The sequence below is a fragment of the Etheostoma cragini genome, chromosome 3 (genome assembly GCF_013103735.1).
Source record: "Etheostoma cragini isolate CJK2018 chromosome 3, CSU_Ecrag_1.0, whole genome shotgun sequence".
NCBI classification, from domain to species: domain Eukaryota; kingdom Metazoa; phylum Chordata; class Actinopteri; order Perciformes; family Percidae; genus Etheostoma; species Etheostoma cragini.
The window spans coordinates 20,708,714-20,732,675 of NC_048409.1; the positions used below are offsets into that span (position 1 = coordinate 20,708,714).

General features: G+C 39.0%; 3 protein-coding genes across 4 annotated transcripts; 1 reads left to right on the forward strand and 2 right to left on the reverse strand.

Annotated features, from left to right (window-relative positions):
* Nucleotides 1-486: 486 nt before the first annotated feature.
* siae (sialic acid acetylesterase) lies at nucleotides 487-7,088 on the forward strand. The gene is made up of 10 exons (XM_034866869.1): nucleotides 487-635; nucleotides 926-1,087; nucleotides 2,947-3,101; nucleotides 3,432-3,570; nucleotides 3,821-3,983; nucleotides 4,193-4,275; nucleotides 4,368-4,501; nucleotides 4,705-4,859; nucleotides 6,140-6,326; nucleotides 6,513-7,088. The coding sequence occupies exons 1-10, from the start codon at nucleotides 524-526 to the stop codon at nucleotides 6,828-6,830; spliced, it is 1,608 nt and encodes a 535-aa protein (XP_034722760.1). The 5' UTR covers nucleotides 487-523; the 3' UTR covers nucleotides 6,831-7,088.
* A 469-nt stretch (nucleotides 7,089-7,557) lies between these two features.
* Nucleotides 7,558-14,221, reverse strand: tbrg1 (transforming growth factor beta regulator 1). Of its 2 annotated transcripts, XM_034866867.1 has the most exons (15): nucleotides 13,937-14,221; nucleotides 13,574-13,705; nucleotides 13,012-13,069; nucleotides 12,825-12,907; nucleotides 12,650-12,686; nucleotides 12,217-12,279; nucleotides 11,174-11,410; nucleotides 10,969-11,039; nucleotides 10,475-10,716; nucleotides 10,230-10,366; nucleotides 9,575-9,721; nucleotides 9,175-9,272; nucleotides 8,903-9,013; nucleotides 8,658-8,803; nucleotides 7,558-7,899 (listed from the first exon to the last, which is right to left on the reverse strand). In XM_034866867.1, the coding sequence occupies exons 2-15, from the start codon at nucleotides 13,690-13,692 to the stop codon at nucleotides 7,811-7,813; spliced, it is 1,638 nt and encodes a 545-aa protein (XP_034722758.1). In that variant the 5' UTR covers nucleotides 13,693-13,705; nucleotides 13,937-14,221; the 3' UTR covers nucleotides 7,558-7,810. The 2 variants fall into 2 exon arrangements, with proteins under 2 accessions (XP_034722758.1, XP_034722759.1); XM_034866868.1 differs by lacking the exon at nucleotides 12,217-12,279.
* A 4,391-nt stretch (nucleotides 14,222-18,612) lies between these two features.
* LOC117942523 (matrix metalloproteinase-20-like) lies at nucleotides 18,613-23,735 on the reverse strand. Its single transcript, XM_034868027.1, has 10 exons — nucleotides 23,565-23,735; nucleotides 22,630-22,868; nucleotides 21,859-22,007; nucleotides 21,479-21,604; nucleotides 21,230-21,388; nucleotides 20,921-21,089; nucleotides 20,351-20,484; nucleotides 19,945-20,101; nucleotides 19,394-19,497; nucleotides 18,613-18,789 (listed from the first exon to the last, which is right to left on the reverse strand). The coding sequence occupies exons 1-10, from the start codon at nucleotides 23,697-23,699 to the stop codon at nucleotides 18,689-18,691; spliced, it is 1,473 nt and encodes a 490-aa protein (XP_034723918.1). The 5' UTR covers nucleotides 23,700-23,735; the 3' UTR covers nucleotides 18,613-18,688.
* Between the last annotated feature and the right edge of the window lie 227 nt (nucleotides 23,736-23,962).

Consider the following 23,962-nt stretch of genomic DNA (forward strand, 5'->3'; position numbering starts at 1 on the left):
GGCCAAAAGCCTCATAATAGCTTCAGTTTAACTTTTGAATGCATTTTTAGAAAGAGGACTGTGGATTTGTCTCCAATCTGTTTTCTGCTTTAAGAATGGCTCTTTTCATTGCTAGTATGGACAAGGGGAACAATTACAGCAACTCTTGAAATGTACATGGGCATGCATGTATTAGTGTGAGACAGACTTGAAAGAACATGAACCCGTTCTCTAATTAAAATGTTTTTACATTCAACATCATGTACCCGTGGTTCCAGCTATTGAGATAGTTATAAAATAGAATTGGATTAGACCATAGACTGACAGTCTATGGATTAGACCAATACTTTGGAAATTGGATGTTTGAGTTTTTGTGCTTTTATTTTGAAGGTCCTCTATCAGAGTGACTTCACTGTTGATGAAAACACGGAAATGTTGAACAACATGTCCGGAAATGTTGAACAACATGTCCGTGTGACGGATCGTGTACCCACACTAGTACTAGTCAGTGTTGGTACGGGATACGTTAGTTCTCTTAACTGGTATGACTTTGTCGGACAGAGTTTTTCAGCTTAGTGTTAAAGTGGGCTGTCTTCTTGTAATGGCAATGATTCTGTGTGTTGCCCTTATACTTGTAGCTTCTATTCACGACTGTGGTGAGTAAGCGTGTGCCAAAATGTTAGTCAGCATTACTTATGATATGAATTATAACATGGTTTGTCAACATTAAACTGCAATGTGTTGGACTACTGCCCTGTCTTCTTATCTACTTATCAAGCCCTTAATGTCTGTAGCTACCACTTTTGTAATTTAAATTATTCTACACACAGCTATGTTTCGTTGCATTTTATATAAGAACCAAATAATAATAAAATTGTGTGTGTGTGTGTGTGTGTGTGTGTGTGTGTGTGTGTGTGTGTGTGTGTGTGTGTGTGTGTGTGTGTGGATTGCAATGTGCGCTTTGCCTCCTACTATGGAGATCACATGGTGCTGCAGAAGTCTCCAGAGAGAGCTGTGCTGTGGGGCTATGGCCCCGAGGGTGCACTGGTGACCCTCTACTTGTCAGGACCAGTCAAACAGAAAACCTCACCGGTCACTGTGACTAAAGGTGAGTGTGTAACAAACGGCTTCCAGTGCACAACTTCTGTTAAATGAGTTTATGCTTACAACCACAGGCTACTGAATAGGTCAAATTTAGTAATCCTGACGGTGACAGATGGCAGAGACTGCATTTTTGAATCACAGATTAAGTTGTGTAACTACTGTTTCTGGTACTCCTTTCTTTTTAGATCTCTTTATACTGACTTGATCCAACTCCTCCAAGTGCATTTCACAGGTGCCTAAAAGATAAGCATGTTTCTTTATGTTGTTTCCGTTTACAGCCCTGGAAGTTAAATCGGGTACATTTTATTCATCAAGATGAATTACAGTCTGTACACTCTTCTGTCCTGAAACCCTCGAAAAAAGTGTCAATGGGTTACAGCCTGCACTTAATCATTTGAATACACAAACTGGCTCATGAAATGTGACAAGGACATAGTCCCTACAAGGTTTTTTTAATTAGAAAGAAACATTTATTATACTAAAGTTAACACAAAACAAACAGTGGAGTGGGTAGATCAGCCATGTAAGCAGTGCATGGAGTTGTGTCATGTGTGCTGTGGAGGGGTTGAAGGTGCAAAAGCATGTGATGCGAGGTGAATGTCAGCTGTAGGAAGTAGGGCTGCACAATTAATCTCAATTTATCAAAATCACAATATGGACTACTGCAGTATCCAAATTGCAGGGGGGGGGGGGGGGGGGGGGGGGGGGGGGGCGCAATGTTTGTTATAAAGGCATAAAATGTGTCAAACGCTTCTGAATTAAGTATTGTGGTGCTCCAGCCAACACTTTTTTTTCATATTTTTTTTCATATTTTTCTAGGATAATTTAAAAATGATACAAAAATAGAATTCCCTCCAATATTCTGGATAATATTGCAGTCGTTATATCAGTCAAATTAATCGCAATTAGATGTTTTCCTCACATCGTGCAGCCCTAGTAGGAAGGGCTAGAGAGATGCAGAACCAGATTTTACAGCTAAGACCCAGTTGTGCATTATCAGCTGACAACCCTCCAGGGTTTCCCATACATAGGTTTAATGTGGGCGCACCGCCCAGGTTGTTTGAGACCCGTCCAAATTTTGACAGGTTACAGCCGTTTCCATCAGCTTCAATCTAAACAGGAAATCACAGAAACACTCACATCCTGTTAGGTCCGATTTACTAAAATTTTTTCAGACCCATATATCTTGTACACAGTCTCCAGTTGTGACTTTTGAGACAGAGTAGCTGTTAACATGCTCTACCTGCAATCTGTTGCTGATGTCAAAGAACAACAGACTGTAGATGATCCGTGATCTGGATGGATTTAGTCTTCTAAACTTCTAAACAACCCCATCAGCCACACAACATGTTGTCTGTTCATAATAAGCCTTTAAATCAGACAAATAGCAGTTCAAATCCCTCCAATTCAAAAACATTAGAAAGTTGATGTAAAACATCATCATGTTATCTGAACGAGTCAGCTATTAGATTAACTGAGAGCAAGACGTATCCCGGTATGGTCTGGGTCTGCCTTTGTCTTACAATCGGTGGAAAGCAACTGCTCTGCCTGCACCTCAAACCTACAGCCACCTTGATCTTGGGAGGGTACTGTCAGAGCCAGTTGGGATCAAGTTGGACACAAATCTATCCGATATTTGTAAAAGTATACACACCAAATAAAAAAATAAAAAAACAATCTGGCATGCATTGGGCGGTGATTGTCAGTAATCGATTCTGTGCAGTCCTTAATGCATTTTCTTTTTGGAATTGAGACATTCTCCAAGATGTCACTGAGATTGATTTCCGGGACACGGGTAGTTGAAGAGAGAAAACAAGGAGGCACAATAAAGAAATGAAAAGAGCCAATTGACTGTTTTTACAGGTATTTGGCAAGTCACCCTTGACCCTGTCGAAGCAGGTGGTCCCTACAATGTGACAGCAACTGTTCAGAACAACAAAACCACTCTGACAGATGTGCTGTTTGGAGATATTTGGCTGTGTGGAGGGCAGAGCAACATGTGGTTTAAAACATCTGAGGTAAGCCCAGCCAGGTGAACACCTTTCTTGTCTCCCTCATGAGCCCGTTTGCTTTCATATACATGTGCCGTAGAAGGCTGTTTGTAGGGCTAAATTTAGAAACAAAACACTTTCACTTCAAACTTTCACAGTATGTTACACAACATATAGGAGGTATCAATTAAATTGGCTTTATTTCTTGTTCGCTGCAACAGAATTGCTGTAATAGTCTGAATACCTCAATGACATGAAGCATTCAAGAACTTTAATTTGATATGCATGTATGCATTTGACATATTCATATTTTGTTGTTTTAATGAACTTTCTCTTATTTATTAATTCTCCCAATAGATTTTCAATGCTTCAGAGGAGCTGGACCTTGCAGCAAAGTTTCCCCATGTGAGGACCTTTATGGCATCCTTGGAACTGAGTGAAACTGAGCTGACTGATTTAATTAAAGTGGAACTTCCCTGGTCTGTACCACCAGCAAGTAAGTTGAGGATTTATTTATCCACAGAGGTGTTTAAAGATGTGTTTGCAGCTAAAGGTTTAGGTTTGCAATGTTGAACAGCAACTGGATGTTCCTAAATCCAAGCTAATATTTTGTTATGGTTACAGCACCGGGGCAGTATACTACAGTATGATGTAGTCACATTTGATGAAATATTTGTTTGTTTATGGGCATGCGTACTACTACTTCTGCGAGTAACGGTCTGATTAATAGGCTGGTGTATTTCCAGATGTGTCAGAGTTCTCTGCAGTTTGCTGGCTTTTTGGACGTTACTTGTATAAGACGCTGCAGTACCCCATAGGACTGGTGGAGTCCTGTTGGGGAGGCACACCTGTCGAAGCCTGGTCATCATCAACAGCACTGCAGCAGTGTGAAGTACACCAAACTAACGGGTAACGATAGAGAAAAAACAAAACAATTCAGCTAACCTGCCACATGTTAGCTGCGATAACTGAAGGATGCTTATCTAATTTTACCAGTTGACACATGGTTCCTATGCAAGTGTACTTTTTCTCCTGCTCTCAATAGTTCTATGTAATGACAAAGAAAAGTTAGCTTGCATTAATTGCACCATTGCTTCTTTTTCACATTAAAATCTCAGTCCTAAGAATAATTCTGTCCTGTGGAATGCAATGATCCACCCGCTGATCAAAATGACCATCAAAGGTGCCATCTGGTACCAAGGTAAGACGATCTGCACAGGTATGAAATGTTCAGTACAGCCACATGTATAGCGTGCCTAATAAGTATAAGTATAAGCCTTGTGTAATTTTCAGGTGAATCAAATGCAGACTATCATCAAGAGAAGTACAGCTGTTCTTTCCCAGCCATGATTGATGACTGGAGGATGGCGTTTCACCTGGGCTCAGGGGGGCAGACCGCTCACAACTTCCCCTTTGGATTTGTTCAGGTATGTTATTAGTTTTTAATGCACAATGAAAACAAGCGCAGACAACAATAGATTTTAAAATGTGACACTCAAAATAATGCAGTTCTCAGAGAGAACTTTTTGAAAACACTACGTAGAATTAGAAAATGTGAGACCATAGAAAGTTTTTACAAACATCATTTGCAGTATTGTAGATCAAATTCAGGATTTCTTTGTAATTGCAGCTGTCCACCAATGAAAAAGGCTCCACTAGTGACGCCTTTCCAAACATCCGCTGGCACCAGACAGCAGACACCGGCTTTGTCCCAAATGCCCGGATGCAGAAAACCTTCATGGCCGTGGCTTTGGATTTACCAGATGAAACCTCACCTCTTGGCACGTAAGGATTGTTCATATCTACTCATACCATATGAAATCTGCACAACACCAAGGAGCATTACAGTGTGCTTATACAGCTATTTGTTAATACTTATGTGTGATTAACAAATGGTGCCACATCAGGAACTGTGTCAATCCTTCGCATAGATCATATCAACAATCAGTGGGCAACAGGTTTGACCTTTTGGACTATATTCTCAAACAAATGTTGCTGCAAGAGTTTTATTTGGGTCAAAGAGCTCAAATCCCACCTGTTCAAATATTTCTCTTCTGGCTCCATTTAGTCTATGGGTTGATTCTAAGATCCTAAGAACTTTTTAATGGACTCGCCCTGGATATGCTGCCAAGACACAGTAAGTCCCTGGCATAATTCTCTGAACAACAGACTTTCTTAATGTACTGACTAAAAAATCTTTCTACAGTTGTTTTTTTGTCTTGATTCAAAGTATGCAAATTATGTAGTCTCGCATATCTCCACAGCGCTGCAGAGTGTACAGTAGGACTGGCTATTGCACACATACATTCCAGGATAGGAGAAAAAAACAAAACAATCCCAATCGTCTTGGGTAGAGCTAAGCTCCGGATGCAGCAATGTTTGCTCTACAAAATTGTGTAGGGAAGGAACTTGGTTTTGGTGGAATACTTTCACACTGCAAAAGAATGTGCCAATACAATATTAAATAAAGTTTTTTTTTTTTTAACACAATACATTAATGTGAGCTATTTAAATTATCTGGATATATGGCTAAAAGTAATTTCTCTTACCAGTGTGTTGCCATGCGTTCTATATCTATGGCAATACAATACTTTGGATTTTTCCTCATTTTGTAATGGAGACATTAAGTTTAATTGACATTAAGCTCAAAGAACCAAAAGATGGTTTTTCAAAAAAAATGTATTCTATGTTTAGTCACCTTAAGCAGGGGTTACTTTTTGCATTGAGCAGTTCCGTATTCTTTTGTAAACCTTTACAATCATGCACAGAAAAAAAAAAAAAACAGGCCTGACAGGATCTACATTTTCTTGAAAACTTGCCATTTTCAGTGTGTAGCTTTCTAGCTCGGAGTTTTTTGTTGTTTTTTTCCCAGAAGTTAACAGTTACGTTCCGGTGATTAACTTGGAAATGAACTGTCCTTGATCCCGACTACAAATGATGTGACTTGCCATTGTAATAATCCAGTGATGACTACTGTATTGGCTTTCAACCTCCCTGTCTGGTCTTACCAACTGGTTCATCCGTGCTGTTTTACTTGATTAAGTAATATGTTTTGTTTGTTTCAGGATCCATCCCCGGGACAAGCAGGATGTAGCCCACAGACTGACATTGGGAGCAAGGGCAGTGGCTTATAATGAGAAGGATGTGTCATTTCTTGGACCTTTTCCCTACACAATCATGGCCACTGAAATGTATGTCGACGTTACTTACGACCAGAAAGTCTCTGTCACACCATCTAATGACACCTTTGAGGTAAGGCTAGCAGCAGTACAGTGTGAGTAATTGCCCATGTCACCTGCTGGCTCCGTTGCCAATGCTAAATCAAAAACGCTATCAAATATCCATCATATGTAGTTTTTTTGTTGCAAAAAAACGGAATTCTTGTAAATAAACAAATAAGCTCCAATCAGTGATTTTACTATATTTTCTTTTATCAAGATCTGTTGCTCAGAGACTAAAAATCCATGTGGGCCTACGTCTCGCTGGGTTCCAGCTCCCATCGTGCAGCAGGGTCCGACCAGTGTCCAGTTATCTGCTCATTTGTGTGCACTTACTGAAGAAGTAGCTGCCCTCAGATATGCATGGAGGGACTGGCCCTGTGACTTTAAAGCCTGTCCAATCTACAGCAGCAGTAGGATTTTACCTGCACCTCCTTTTACTATCAACCTCTATTCTGCCAAAGAAAATCGTGATGCAAAACTTGCCTTTTTGTTTCTTGGACAGATGTGTAGCCAGATTTACCAGATTGTTCAATGAAGTTTAACAAGATAATTGACACTGGAAAAGTGATGACAGATTGTTACTGAAAGAGACAAATGTAGCTAATATTTTTTGTTTTTACAGATATCACATAATGCATTTTAAGAAGGAATTTTTTATTTTTGTCAGTTTGTTTTGATTTCTTCCTTGTTTGGATTGGTTTTAAGAATAGACAATCATCGCCTCAAAGTGGGACAGATCTCACAAGTATTGTTTGCAAGCTTATCGTAACATTTAACGTCCTTTATACCTCCAGTGGTCTGAGTTTACAGACAGACAAACTTTAGTGCCTCATCGGAATAGAGAATAATACCACTAGACAAATACTGCTATACGGAAGGTTTGGCAATTCTACCGGCAGGACACTCATTTTCTGTATTTCTTTTTTTCCCCTTTTATTTTTAAATGGAGATGTCTAGTAAAACACTGAAAGTGTTTTAAAATGCTGTTAAAACCACTGTTAACAATTGCTTTACTGAATGTAAATGTTTGCTTAATTTGTTTTGAACAAAATTGCTGGATTGCTGGTTTACAACACAAATTATTCTGTATAATTTGCACAAATAAATGACATATCAACAACTAAGTGTGTGTGTACATTCAAAGCAAATTATTTTACTTCAAAATGAAACATTGAAATTAAATTTAATTATTGATTAATCAATCATGAGCTACAGTTTCAACTGGGTAAAACAAAAGGTTAAGGTGCTGGGCGTTATGTTGCTATGGTTACATTAAGCACAAAGCTAACTCACCAGCTACATCCAGTACATTGGCATCAACTATGCTAGCACATATTCCCAGTGAAGCTGTCTGGGACTTGCTAGAAAACGACGCACAATAAATAACATAGGTACTAACTTAAGCAAGGGTATGCCTCCGTTTACTGAAATATTGAAATGGGGGGGAACATATAGTAGGCTTTGTAAATAAAAAAGGAAAGTCCACAAGGATTGTTGGACCTTGCACTCTCAGAATCAGGAGCTGAAATATTTGGTTGTGGGCTTCATGGTAGGGGTGGTTAGGTGGTGCTGATGAGATGAGCTAGGGGACTGCGGTGTCTGTCCTGAGGAAAGACAGAAGAGTCACTGTCAATGCTCAGCAATTATATCTGCATTAGAAAAAAAAAAACGAGATGACAAAACTAGACTGTGATATTTTTGGCATTACTGCTTGTCCTGTAATCCTGAATTTCCACCAATTGCGGAACGGCTGCGGATCGGCTCCGCTGCTTGTCAGCTCCGTGCTCTACTGTGCTTCAATACCAACCAGGTTCGGATTTGTTGCAGAACAGCAACGATTTCCCACAAGATCTCGCAAATTTACGTATGATTAGGCAATATAATAGGATGTAGTTTCTATTAATATAACCACAATACCTTTGACCTGTTGACTTCAGGCCTGTCTCTGCCCACAATGACATTTTTAAGGTGTAGTGTGGGGACATATGATCGGCCGTGAGCACGGCCTATTTTAATTTGAAAATGAACCAAATGTTTTATTTTGTTTCTGTGCTTGACTTCCTGTCCCGCACAATCTTCCTGTGCTGAATTATTGCGGAGATCTCTGGCATCCGGCAATTATAGAAGCTCTGAGAGGGCTGCGGATCAACAGAGTCGAAATGCAGCCGCTCCGCAGTCAGTGAAAATACACACATTGACTTTAATGGAAACCTAATAACTTCACCGCTGTTCCTGAGCGGATCCGAAGCTGTTCCGCAGCTGTTGGAAATCAGGGCTCAATGTAATAGGCATAACATAAAATGAATTAATCTACAGCCTAGTTACGAGTATGCGCCATTTAGAATTCCGATGTTTAGGCCACCTGTTATGTGCTCCATCTTGATGTTCTCATCATAGCCTTGGTGTCTCTGGTAAGCCTCAAAGTTGACTGAGGCATCGTCCTCTGATAGGCTGTGAGGAACCTGGCCATCACCAGGACGACACACGTCAAAACGGATCCATCTGTAGCTAAATACAAAGAGTAAAAAAGACATCAAACATGAAAACATATCTCATTCCTTCCTGATATTCTAAATGTTGAAAAGGTGCACATTTTATTGCATTTACTTGCTGCATTTGCGTGCTCCAGGACAACTCTGGATGAGATTCTGGATGGTGGGGTGTGAAAAGCCAAAGAAGTCAGCACCTGATGGCACGATGGGCACCACAGACCTGGAACTAAGAAGACAGAAATAGTTCATAATTATCTTAAAACGTTTTAAGATAAAATGGACTTTGCTTTCTGGAGATGTTTGTCTCGGACATATGGTCAACGTTTTCTAGACTTAACATCAATAAACCACAATCGCAATTCAAGCCTTTGTTGTGAACTTTGGTACCTGACAGATGCGACGGCCTTTAGTAGATTGGAGTGGCACGTCAGCGCCGAGGAGGCCACGATGGCATTCTGAGGATCTTCTTCAGGCACAATCTCAAACTGAGGGACAATATTGGATTGTGTCAATAAAATATTTTATTTCATTCTTACTATTTCAAACCTTGCCATCCAAACATGACTTATTGAATGATAAGGTGGTGCAATTTTGTTGTGTTCACTTGGCTCTAAAGACAGAAAATAATGTATTTGTCCTTATTATTATTATTTTACATATTTATTATATTACATATTTTAATACAATTTCCTTTAAATACTGTTTACATCTAAAAACGAGGGTCTAAAGAAGGATGATGGACATTTGGCAACCCACAATTCCATAACAACTGTGTGTATGTGTGTACCTGTGGACCTGCTCCCATATCCTTGATTTGACAGGTGTAGAGGCACTGCTGGTCAGGGTGCTTCATGCTGGCAAAGACTCGGGTGCTGCAGAAGCCCACCGGGTAGATGGCACACTCATCATGGAACAACATTCTGTCTGTGATTATCTGGAGAGCAGGCAAACATTTTTGTCATATTTGCTGAAACTGACCCTATGTTTGAGTAGAACTACATGAAGCAGGTAATGTCAATCACTGCTCATGTACACGCATTCATTCTCCATTGTGGGGGGAGGGGCTTAGGAGATCGTTTTGGGCTTTATCGGAAAGGGTGGAGGGACTGTGATGTTATCGATGTTCAAATATTTTTTTAAAGTTCTGGATGTTCACAAACCTATCTACGGCACCTTTAATATATAGCCATCCCGTTAATACAGCTCAGGTTTTTATTATTTAAAAAAACGTCCGTCAGTAAAAGTGTTACTGCAGCCTACACCGTACAAGTGATGCAAGTGAAAATGTCAGGGGTGGACTGGTCCACGCACCTCAGACACCAAAAATGACACATATCCACCAGCAGATGGCACTATAATTACAGTTTAAGTATTTTGGCCAGACTCTCCGTTGGCGCGCTTTGGAAGAGGGTCTGGCAAAGCGAGACAAACCAGATACTGACCTCTCCCAGGCTGTAGACTGTTAAACCTCCTAGTACGATGGGAAAAACTGGACGACCCGATGAGTCCAAAGGTATGGGCTGCACCAGTTTCCGAGACCCATCTGCTAGCTTTCTCTTCTTAGACATCTTCTTTGGAACTGAAGAAGCATAAGAGAAGAAAATAATGGGCCAACTGTCTTAAAAGGTGATTGTGAACCATTCAAGACACATTGATGCATGCATTAAAACTTGACCATAGCACTCACGTTCCTCCTTTCCATTTTCCCTGCCTCGCTCTTTTCTTTCCTTCTTGGGTTTTTTAAGAAGTCCCTCTTCCCCTGTTGACACCACTGATGCCAGGTTAAGCCCCCCAGACAGGCCTGAAGCCCCTGCAGGACCTGAGTTTAATGCTGCAGGCGCGACAGGTGGATGGGAGCTTGAGCTGGGTGTTGGCAGTACGTCCCCCTCTGACAAAGACTGGTACTGCAACATTGACTTTAGTAAAAACCTGGAAACGAAAATGAATACGAATTGGACTTAGCTTTGTTTTTCAAAGGTGACATGCAAGAAACAAATTGCAAAAAATAGCACTTTTATGCACAGTTTTGAACCCACTATTTATACAAGCACAACAGCACATCCAGCGTGTACAAGGGTAAAAAACTGGATAAAGTGAGACGAATAAGAAGGTCCTTGCTGAACACCCACAGTTTTATAACACTATGGGAAGCACGAGCATAGCTGAAACGTGACCACTCACCTCCGCTCCTCCTTGGCTCTCAAAAATTTCTCTTCTAAGTGGGCAACTTCATCACAGAGAGCTGCATTCTCCTGTTGGTAAATCCGTAGAACAACAATAATTAAAAAGATGTGCATCCAAACTGATCCTGAGAAGAATATATGAAACTTATCATACCAAATGAATGCTTGATTTTCTAGCTTTTCAAAGTCAATAGTTTACTCACAAATATCATGGCGCTGGCAGCTTTGCGCAGCCTAAGGTACTTGAGTCTGTACTTTTCATTCTGCTTTTTTCGTGAACCTCTCTTCATCTTGGTCCTATGCTCGGAGGAGCTGGTGGGGGAGGGGAAGGTAGGCACCGAGGCTACGGAGCCAGAATTGGAGATGGTGTTCTGCTGCGGAGAGCCAAGGAATGACTGGGAAGTGAAAGCTTGCAGGGCCTGCTGCCTCTCCTCATCAGTCTGCGTGGTAAGAGAAGGAAGGAGGAAGACAGAGATCTGTTCATGTGCAACAAGAGTCCCTGAGGCTAATGCTTGTGTGGCCTTCAGGATGAGGGATGAAATTACAGACAAAAATGTAAACAAAAATAACACTGATGGGAGCTTACACATAGAGTGCTGTATGACAAACAATGAAAGTTGCTGAAAACAAAATGTGCACAAGAGCTTTAAAACTAAAAAAAATGAAATAAAGATATTAAATCTTCTTTCAGAGCTCCTCCAGGATTTCCCGCTTGTATCCCGCTTTTTACACTGACAAACAGTGGCCAGGGGTGGCTAAGTCCAACTAAGTTGTCCAGCATTGTCCCAAGAACCTGCATATGGTGTAAGCATTTGTCCTATGGTAGTTAAAGAATTATTAGGGGTTACTAGTACTGTAGTTATATTTAAAAATTAGGAGTGACTTCTAGCCATCTCTACTTTAAAATTCTGCTCTCATGGATCACGCAGATAAACAAACATTACCCCGCATGTATAAGGTTAACTAAGACGATAAATAGCACATAAGATATCCTACATGCCCTGTATGTACCAATGGTATTTCCACTATAAAGACATTTTGTATATTAGATATGTGATATGATGATGGGAATTATACCCGGCCGTGATGTGTATCAAACTACAGTTTAAGTCCAAGATCTTTAACGCCAAGTATTTATCCATGACCAAGAGTCTGGCATAAAAGGTCAAATGCATTTTTTTAGTATCCCAATGTACGTCTATTTGGGTTTTGTGTGAAATTGGCATTAGTGTCCCATTTAACTCACCAGCAGTGCAAAGACTCCGTTTCTGTTCTCAATCCTCTTGAATCTCCTGCTGCCTTTTTGTGTCTGAAACATAATGTGAGACTGAGGCCAATGCACGGGGCGGAAAAGCCAAATTTGATTCCCAAAAAGCTGGGGGGTTATTGTAGATGAATTCCACCATTATTAGATACAGCAGGTTCAAGGTTTCTGCATCCAAGCACAGAGCATCCTTTGTTCTGATAACAGCAGAGAAACGTCTGCCTCTTTTTAAAGTTGTTAAAATGAGGCCAAAGAAGCAGAATGAAAAAACATGGAGAAAGAAAAATATGAAAAAGGAAAAATTGTAACACACAGATGATGCATGTACTGTATCAACTGACACAAATGTTAAATGGAGGTGCAAGTTATTATACTCAACAGCAGAGGTTGCTGTCAGACTAAACATCCTCCTTACCTCTCTGTACATGACAGCCTCCAGACTTGATTTTGCACTGCCAAGAAGAGAAGAGAATAAGTAGAGTCTAAATGTAGACTAAGGAACAAGTTTGCGGTCTACTCAGGAAATTAATGATTCATGGTTTGAGCACATGGGCAATACTATGTGTAGTAAATTGAGAGGATTGCTGTACTTGGATTGAACAAGTCCCCTGTCGATGATTCTCTGTTTAATCTCCTTTATGTGCATAGGACGTCCAGCTTCTTCCAAGACAATCTACATGAGAGAATAGGGGACCAAGAAAAACAAACACCAGCTGATTGTGGTAAATGTTATTAAACACCAAACTGAAATATGAGGAATAAATACACGGCAGATACCTGTGCAGCATCGAGCCATGTGAGGTTTGGCTTCTCTGCAATTTCACTGGGTGATTCGCTAAAAACAGAAAAAGTTTAGTTTCATCCAGTGAAACATTATTTTATTTATTGTCACATCAAAAATCATTACTTATCAAGTAACATAATTTTAGAGCGCATATTCATCCGCATTTTAGAAAATAATAAAACTGCTCCCTTGAATTCAGCATTTGGGCAACTACAAATTGCAGTATTTAAAATTCCGAGTCAACATACATCATAGGATTGCTTGTTAACAAATGTGAAAAAAGACAAATAAACTAAAATGATAGCCCAGAATCGCAAAGCGCTGCTAAGAAAGGGGACAACTGGTATTAAATCATCCCATCTGATTTCTATTATGATTTAATTCCCTGTGAGCACAAACCTACACGGATGGGATGCTCTTGTCCTCTCTGTAGCAATCCCACTCTGCTGTCTAAATGTATTCTTTCACAGTATAAGCAGTTAGTCTACACCGGGCGTTTTATAAAGTATGACGCCATAATGACATGTTTTAAAAATCCCATTCTTTTCCAACAACCTCTCCAGGGTCTCAGCGGTCCCAGATAGACTTGCAATACTGTCCAGAGCAGGAAACAGAGAGTAGTGCCCCTGTTCATCAGCCTCCATCTCAGATTCAAAAGTGTTGAGAGAATCCATAGGAGAGGGGGACCTGTAAACAGAAGGGACATTAACAATACATTAATTATCATGTACTGCCTATCCTGGTATACCTCTTATACATTCAGCTAGACTAACGTTAGCAGCATGGAGGCTGTAACGTTAACCAAGAGAGAACACACTCACACAGATACAGAAATCTCAATATTCCATGACAGTGTAGCTAAGAGTATCTCACAGCTGCCAACGTCATCATATACAGGAGTAAATAACACGCACACACCTCAGTGAAACCGCAGCAAAGCCACTTCTTTCACTTCGTGCTCCGGGTTGATGGGTTCCGTGTGTCCACCGGAACCTCCCGTCGTCTTCATCGTGTTGTTTAAATACAGAGTGGCTAAACACTAGGGTTAACCTATTAACAGCACCCTATGTCGTCATAAAAACTACACTACGGAGCCGTTTACAGAAAAGCATTTCAGTAATGTGGTTCAAAACGCGAGAAAAAAATGTATGCACGTAGACAACGGAACTAAGGCCAGTGGCTCACATCGGACCTTATTCCGTAGAACACTTCTACCGGATATCCGGTTTTGGTTGTTTTGACGCTTTTTAAATAATGTTAAATACATAGAGGTTACATACAGTTAGAAAAGTGATGAAATGCCAATTTAACATTTAAATCTACAGTTGGTTTTGTGTTTGTAAATTGATATTCAGATTTAAGTATTTCAAAGTGGTTGTATAACCTTTTTTGTGAGAAAAATAAATGAGAAAAATGAGAAGTTCAAGTTTAAAATTGGGCTTCAAATCCATAGACTGTTAACGGTCTATGTTCACATCGTGGAAAATTTGAGCACATCCGGTGCTTAGAGTGGAAAGTTTTCTGTTCTTAATCACACACAGTTTACAAAAGTAGATGATTTTTCTAACTGTTATCTCACCGTTTGTAGTTATTTAATATTATATTATTATATACCCAAACATCAAAACCGTAACAATTCAGTCAAAAACATGATGTTACATACTAATTATATCAGTTTCACGACTATAACAGTTCTTCTGAACTATAGGAAGGATGTATTCTCAGTAACTTTCCCTTCAATGCATTGACCAACTCAGAAGCCAACAGTTTGCTGAATTTTTTTTCACCACCCGTTTTTGTTTGAAGTGATGCAGGTAGGATTTTGTCCCACTGAAGAGGTAGATGCTACCTGTTGACAGAAAATCATACAAAAAGTGTATTATCTCCTATTCTGTTTCAAAACAGATGAGATGAAATGTAAACAACAAAGTTTAGCTGTAAACATAAGATTTCTACTTGAGTGACACATTGTTCTAAACCTAAGTGTTTTCTCAGTATAAAAGTTGTCCAGTGCAGTTGAACTCTACCTGTCTATCACCTAAACACGGTATACAAAAAATTACAACTTCTGTTTCAGTTGTGTTCTAGTTGTATACTTCTGCTCAGGTCCTCGATGTACAATAACACTCGATAACACTTGAGAACACATTTCTGCTGCTCTACATAACCAGCACCACTATGCTACCGCCTGTCTTTTTGCACATTACATAGACTGTCGACAGTATGCATAATTGCACATTTTTAAAACAAATATCGCTCCTCTTATTTTCCTCATTGTATATATCTTCTTATTTTTACTTTTTTTATGTTGTTTACTTGAATGTTATGTTTGTCTGTGGACCAAATTTGTTATAAATGTCTTGTCACCGTGGGTTAGAGGGAAACGCAATTTTGATTTCTTTGTAAGTTTTTGACATGTGAAGAAATTGACAATAAAGCAGACTTCGACTTTGACTTTGACAAAATTCATGACCATAAACTGTAATTTTTTTCTCTTTTTGTTTACCATCTAACGTAAAGGTAGCATCAACAGTTCTTGGAATTCCAGGCCAGTCTGTTTGGATGAGTCTGGGAAAGCCGGGGTCAATCCTTCTCCTGTGCTCATCATACTCATCATTTTAGTGTGGGAATGTTGTCATGGTCATCTATAATGTTGCTCAACTAATTCCATTTCTTTAATTATTTTTCCATACTGGAATTAATTTGCTGTTTTGCTAATGACAGTGTTTTCTGATTAAAGTTTCAGCTGTTCAGCTATAGTGTAAACTTCCTTCTGGTCAAATGGCCTGTCTGTTAGTTAAACTGAGGTAGGTACTGGCTTTGAATGGGCATTGTAGTGAAGATGATAATGTATTTGTTAATCAATTTTGATGGGTAAGTTATCCTTCATGTTCAATGTGAAGCAAGTTGGCATCAAACAATGTACCTGTAATACACCTCTATAATGAAGAAGAAATTCACTGCAGAATCAACCTGTCTGACCCTGGAGGAGAAGCCTTACTCAACCACCCAGTACTTCTGATCTGGAAAAACACAGCCGTGTCACTGCATTTTGGGACACTATGAAAAAGGCAACATATCACAAGCGCTGCCAAACTCAACGAGCTTCTTGCATGAACTGCAACACTCAAGTTGCACAAAGCTGTAATTTGGGCGCAACTGTTCCCCCTGCTAGAAATCTAGCAAAGCAGTGTGCGTCAATGTGAAAACTGATGCTGAGTAAATATGTGCTGCTGTGACTCCCTCTAAGCAGGCAATTCCAATAACTTGTCTGTGCTGTTCTCATCCATATCCACCTCATTTGAAACAATAAGCAGAAACAGTTGCAGCTAAAAAGCTCTTTTGCAATCATAATATAAACACATTTTTGAATTATGTTGTTGGTCTTAAAGAAAACAATCTCATTTCCAATCACAACTGTGGCATCAAAAGAAAGGTTGTGGTCAACTTTTAGGGACTGATTGTGTTTTCACTTTTTTTAAATGTGACATTGTACATCATGTTTCACTTTTCTCTCATCATTGTATTTCCATTTTGTGCTAACAAGTACCTTGTATTTTTAATTTGCTCCTCACCATAAAGCATTTGGATCCAACATCATCTTTGGAAATAGAGTACTGTGAACTGCTGTGATACCAATTTTTGGGTGTTAGACAGCAGGGGTCTTTGAGTGAGACAAACCCAGTGAGTGGATAAGCTCATGAGCTGCAACAGTGAACAGGCTGTGACCTGAAATACAACAACAGACAAGTCCTGTTAGTCCATTTGGATGGGTAAAATAACACAGAATCACACTGAAAACTGCCATCTGCGGGTTTCAAACTTTCAGGAGAGTTGCACTTTTGGCCACACCCTAGTGATGATGTCACAGCAGAAGTTTTCTAAAAGCTGTCAAAGGCACGTGCAACACCTGCTGTGTAACACTATGTAAGGTTTCAACTCACAAAGAGTAGTGCAACAGCTGTTTGCTGCCAATTTTGGTTCAGAATTGACATTGTTGAAAGAAATATTCAGATCCCATAATCAAGTAAAAGTATAAATATAAAATAAAGTCCAATTCCTGATGTCATGATTTGTAGTTAAAGTATTGTCAGCAAAAAGTTAACTAAAAAATACTTACAGAAAATGGATTTATGTGATTATGGCATATATTGGATTCTTGGAGTATTATGTATCCATTAATGTATGCAGTAATTAAATATTGAATAACAGTTTCTTGAGCAAGTTGATTTTTGCAAGTATAATCTTAAATTGTAATGTAGCTAAAACTGTGGTATAGGGGAGTAACATTATTATTTAGTGGAGTAAGTAACACAGCTTAAAATAATGAACACATACTTAACAATTGTACTTGAATACAATACTTGAGGAAATGCACGTTGCATTTCGCCACTGTGGATTTTTTTATGGTGGTATGATTAACTCAAAGTATTGATTTACCTCAACAAGACTTATGAAAGACAAAGCTTTGTTTTGACAGTGTGCATACTATTCTGATTCTTAGCTTCTTTAGGGTAATCTTTTGTTTCATTCTGACAAACCTTGACTCCCCACTGTCCACGTTTCATCCTCCATCAAAGTGTACGTCTCCTTCCATCCCCTCTCCTTGCTGAAAGGCATGGGGCAGCCCACCCTGGAGTCCATCAAAGGGAAAGAAATCTCCAAGGGCTGCAATGGAAAATGCACTTCTTCATAAACTGAATTAGACAGGACTTTAACATGCAATAAGCTTTGTTTCTTTCTTTTGTGGCATTACTATTAACCATAATTGGTAACTCTACCGTGAGTGCTTTTTGGAGTTAGTTCTGCGGGAGAGGGTGAAGACAATTTCAGCTTTGCCATGGTTGACTTTGACCTCAGTGGCGCTGGATCTCTCCACATCCTCAGGGTTGAACAAAAGGACTTTGCCACATCCTTGAATTTGACAATCCTGCATTGCCAGCGACGGACACACACACACACACAAACACACACATGAGACTGTCAAGCTACAAGTTCCACAGCTGTAGTTCCCGTAACAACAAAATAAAACAATCTACAAGAAAATGCTTTTACAATATTAGAGTTATTAGTAAAAACTAAACATCTCAGATGTATGTGATGGTGTGGTTCTTCCATTTAGGCTTTTCGGGGGAAAAGGTGAAGTTTTTCTTTGTTGGGCAATTCACAAAAGCACATATAGTTACAGTGGGTGTACCAGCCCAAATTTTCTGGAGATTTTTGTGGTTAAAACTTGAGACGTCTATATAATGTCTGGGCTTTCTGTCCCTTTTAAGGGCAAGTGTGTAATTTGTGATTTCTACAGATTGTACTCAGTCATGTCAAAACCTGCAGGCATTAGTGAGGCAACCCTAATTAACATTCAACGTATACTGTATACAGTACATCAGTTTCCTCCACACTGACATGCAGATTTGATATAAATATTTTTACACTAAACAAACTATAAACCTGATGTTGGGAGCATTTCACTGTGGAACACAGATTTAAAAACACGCATCATTATCAGGTTTGAACTATTTTATTTTATTTTGAAAAAACAAAAAATGAACGAATAATACAAATTTACTCAAAACGGAAGAAGCAATTTTTTCCTTTTTCTTGTTGTTTTGATTTTATTCAAGATATTGAGGTAATTTCCTTGCCACGTGTTCATGGATTTACAGTATTTCAACATCCAAGCCATGAATTAGCTTTCTCAACCCCAACAACATTTTTCTGGGTGTAGTCGTATTTGTAGACTTGTGGTCCGACAAAGAAGTAGATGAAACCTGAAAAAAAAAAAAAGATTTGAAAGATGCAAACCAAGTGATTCACATATTTAACCTCTATCATGCTGTGTTGTCTGTAATGTTTTTTGTTGTTAATGATGATGATGATGAGCTTTGTGAACTAGTAAAGTGGGAAAAAGTATACGGTTTAAATCATAGAGGGGAACCATTATGCTTTATAAAAATGTCACTAGACTTGGCTGATGTTTCATGTAAATTACCATTCCTATGCTACTAATAAACATACACACCGCAAAAGCCCCCTGAAGCTACAGAGTGAAGTACCTCCCAACTCTGTAGCCTGGCTACACTTTCCTTTTTGGAAACAAGTAACTGAGATGCTTAGGGCAAATGCAGTGGAGTAGAAGTATACATTGTAGTAAGGAAATGCATTGGAGTAAAAGAAAAAATATTCTGGAAATATACATAACGAAGTAAAGGACAGATAAGTGAAAATTTTACAGTAGTGAAGTATTTAGACTTTATTACATTACAACATTGATACTGTTGATGTGTATATTATGCATGTTGTGGAACATTTTTAGATTTGACTGAACTTTTCAAACATATAGTTCAGTGAGTAATAATAATTACACTGGCTCACCCTCTTTATGAACAGCTGCATTTATTGTAGTGTTGACTCCAGGAAAGTCTTCGCTGATGTACTTTGGGTAACCAAAATCCATAACCCTTCGGTTTTCATTGTAACTGAAACAATGAAAGACACGATATAAACAGTGTTCATCAGAAGTCATGACTCAAGGCCATTTGCTACTGGTATGGTCACATCATCAAAGTCCAAATTGAGCCCTTTGCTCTCTATGGGAGGTCCAAATGACAAACGGAATCTTTCAGTAGGAGTCAACTTTTTTAATGTCCCTAACTACCGGTGGTTTGTGATTTGTCTCAATTATGCCATTACACTTTCATCAAATGTATGCAATTTTCGAAGTATTATATTTAGCCTTAAAAATTCAAATGGAAGGGCACGCACACATAAATTTCTTATGTGACTCTGCTAATGCATGATATTGGAGTCAAATCTTCTGTCCTCATGACAAAAATTAAAATCTATAGTGCAAAACCGGCAGTGCCGTCTATAATTGCCATGATTGGTCCAATTATTGAATTCATGTTGTTCACTTTTCACTTTACCTCCAGTAAGTGTCATGCATAAAAAAAAGGGTGCGTCCTGTTTTCACTATGTGCACTGCTGCATCAACGTCCTGGACCCAGGCTGGAAATCCAAAGTGGCTGAGTAGTCGAGGTTTTCCCTTCACAACCGAGCCTTTCACTGTCCAGAATTTAGATTCTGTCAAAACAAAGGGGGAAAAATCTGTGTTTGTCTTTATCTGCTACTTTTCTTTTTTATGTCAGAGGGATTTCACTAATTTGGTGATTGTAAAAATTGTAACATATAATGAATGTTTGTGAATGAAGAATTATGGGATGATTAATTGTTGGATTGTGCGTAACAATTGGGATTCTATTTAATTATAAGGAGGCAGTAAGACCAAAAAATATCATGTTGCAGTTTGCAGTACTGAATTAAGATAGTTACCATGAATGATATAAGCAGTGGATCTGCGAGGCACCCAGAAGGCCGCATCAATGGTGGTCTCAATCTTGGGCATAAAGTTGGTTATGGGACCTTCTTTGATGTCATATTGCTCATTGTGTTTGATCCAGAGGTATCTTGTGGGAAAAAAAACATTTTCAGTTAGGCCAAAACATTCATGATTATCAGGAAATTAAAAGAAAATGCATATCCTTCAGGCAAAATCTTATACATGTATTAATTCCGTTACAATCCCATGAAGAATATCACATTCAGTTTGCTTTAAATGGTAAATAAATCAAACTTGTACATATTCCGTACCATCAGATCCTAAAATCCATCTACTATATTATATATATATATATATATAAATATAAATATATATATATATATATATATATATATATATATATATATATATATATATATATATATATGTATACATATATGCATGTACCTCATTTAGAGATATATGACCTCTGATCTTTTTGCTTTTTCTGAAGACAAATTATATCTTAATACAAATAAGTGGTTTAAATTAAAGAATAAAAAAAAGAACATTCATCAACGTACCTTTCTTTAAAAAAAAACGTTGCATCCCCAAGGGTGGACACAGCATCAAAGGTCAGGTCTGAAGCACATTTGTCCTGCATGAGCCAAGGGAAGAGCGACCCTGACAACCAGGGGTTGTTCTGAGAGCTCCAGCTGAACCTCGAAAAGAAATTTGGACCTCTGACGGGACCTAAAACACACAAGCACACACTCAAAGATCAGGTTCCACTTCAATAATAACAATGAAAACACTCAAATTGTAATGTATTAATGTTACTGTACTTCCATTAAGATAACATTTTTCTTTTCAAATAAATAGAAGGTGTTTACTGTAAAGTGCATTGATGTTTGCTACATCTTCCATGGATAACAGGTTGGCTGAACTGAAGGATTTGTAGGTTGGGTACATCAGTGACTCTCGGTTCCTGGAGTGTTTAAGGCCCAAAGCATGGCCAAATTCATGTGCAGCTACAACAAACAGATTGAAACCTGCAATGACACAAAGAATATGCATCAACAAGATTTCCATTAAATCCCTTCAGCATCATTGTGAATTGCCAGTGTGATTTAGTTCTGCACCTGTCCCTCCTGCTGTCCAGTGTTCATCATCATCAAAGTGCGTGTCCCCTCCAATGCCCAGCCCTGGACCGAAAGCATGAGCCAGTCTGCCTCTGGGTCCATCAAATGGATATAAGTCACCATGTTCTTCAAAATGTAATCCAAGCCAAACATGAAATAGAAACCACAGATAACTCAATTTTCAGTGCATGATGATGCTGCCTTGCTTAGCAGTTGAATGATTACTGAAGCTCCCTGTGTGTATAATCATAAGATTGTTGTTGACATAACACTTCATATGTCACTCAAAGAAAAACTTATGAGAGCATTATCTGTTCAATGCACTTCAAAATATCACATATGCTGTATCTCTCCTGTGTGTAGCAAAGAGACCAACCCACCGTTGTTCACAAACTCCACCATGATGTCAGCGTTGAGGGTGTGTGACCTGATAAACGTCAGACTGCTGGCTCTGGCCCAAACGCTGAACGCTGACTCAATCAGAGCATCCACAGTGTTGCGAGGCAAATCTCTGGTGTATCTGCCAATGCTGCAATAGCGATCTTGTTGATGAACATGAGGATCAAAACGTTGTTCCCTAGAATGTCTTCTTAATATGTTTAAAAATTATTGATGGCAACATCCCAACTTCTGATACTTTTAAAGAATATTAGCTAGTTCATAGATGACATGTACCACCTATGTGGTTACAGCCTTTGACGACAGCTGCCTGTCTTAGTTTTTCTTTATTTTTGCATACATTCTGTATGTAATCCAGCAGTCATAACTGAAACAGAACTAGCAAAGAAATGGATTAGGACGTACCATACAGTGTTACATAAGTCCAAGCATATACTGTATAGAGAACTTGGCACTTGTACGAGGCCAAAATAACTCTCAGAGGCAGAACTCCCAAACCCAATAAATGTGTTAACCACAATGATTTGTGACAGCTCCCCATTGCTGCCAAAGATTTTATGTCCTGCTGCATTAAAATGTTTCCCAAGTATTGGTGCAGTTTGCATTTTAAGGGAAAACCAGTCTGGGTCAGACATTTCTAAATCTTTCATCTACAGATATATCTGTCAGACTGCAATTCTACTCCACTGAAAAAGTTAAAAAAGATTGGTAGCATCATGATCATTAAACATCATTATAGCCCACTTAGACACCTGCAGGTGATGACATTCTTGTTCCATCGTGTCCCCTGGATGTGGATGTACTCCTCCATATCTGGCACGCCACATCGAGCGCTCCTCATCATCTCCAGGGTGACTGAGTCTAGCACACCTGTTGCATTGAGCCCAAAGAATATCTGCATATCTTTCACCTTTGAGGTAAAGGAGGGGCCGCTCCGCTTTATGCGCATCATAGGGTCATTTTGGAGGTTGTAGTATTGCTGGAGGTATTCCTGTGAGTAGATTATGTTATTATGTTGCAATGAAGAGTCAGGGAATTTAATACTGATCTTGTGCAACTTAATTATTGACAGGGTAGAAAGTTGTGTTACCTTTGGGGATCTTTTTTTTTTTTTTTTGCAGCATGCATAATTGTAGATTACACGTTATTTTCATACTTGGCTACATTCATCACATTGTTTATAACTTTCTATCTATATAAAGATATAAATCTCCACCCTTGGGTCATCAGATTAACAGCATCAAATGTCAATTAGGTCATCTATAATTGCAATTAAAATTACAAATAAATACAATTCAAATTATTCAAAACTGAATAAAGATTTTGCAAACAACATTGGTAACTAATTTCCATGCAGGATGTCTGTCCCAACAAGAATACACTTGGAAGAATACATTTATGAAAGGAAATTAGGACGAGAGAAAAAAAACTGTAAGAATGTAAGACGAAGTTCCTAAAGCATGCATTGTTACCACTACAAGAACTCCCAGGGCAGTACAGTTACTTACCTCTGCCCCCCACCCACACAAAAACAAATGAAATAAAAAAACATTATCTCATCATCCAGCACCAAGGTGAGAAGGGATTCTTGCAATGTCCATCCTTCAAACGAAATACCTTAACATTGGCATGTTTTTTAAATCCCCTCCAGTCTAATGTCATGCAACTCATGCAATTATGCACTTACTGTGGCCAGCTTCAAGTCAACCTGTGCTTCTGTAGAAGGAGAGCTCTCACTCTCTGGCATAAGTGTGGGCGCAGTAAGACACGGACCAGGCATCAGTAAGACTAAGACACAGCAAGAAAGCAGCGTGACATGCATTTTACAGACTGAACACTACATGGATTTTAGTGGCCTAGTTTAAAAACATGGAGATTGAAGTTCTGGTTAATGAGAAAGCCTTTTAAATGGTTATTGTGACTCATACCACTTGCAAATCCAAGGGAAGCTCAGACAGTACCATGGAATTAGGGAGGGGTTTGCAGAAAGCCAAAGACAGCAAAACGAGAAAAGAAAAAAAAAGACATTTCTGGTCACATGAGATGTTTGCTCAAATCATGATCTAATGATCTAAATGGATAACA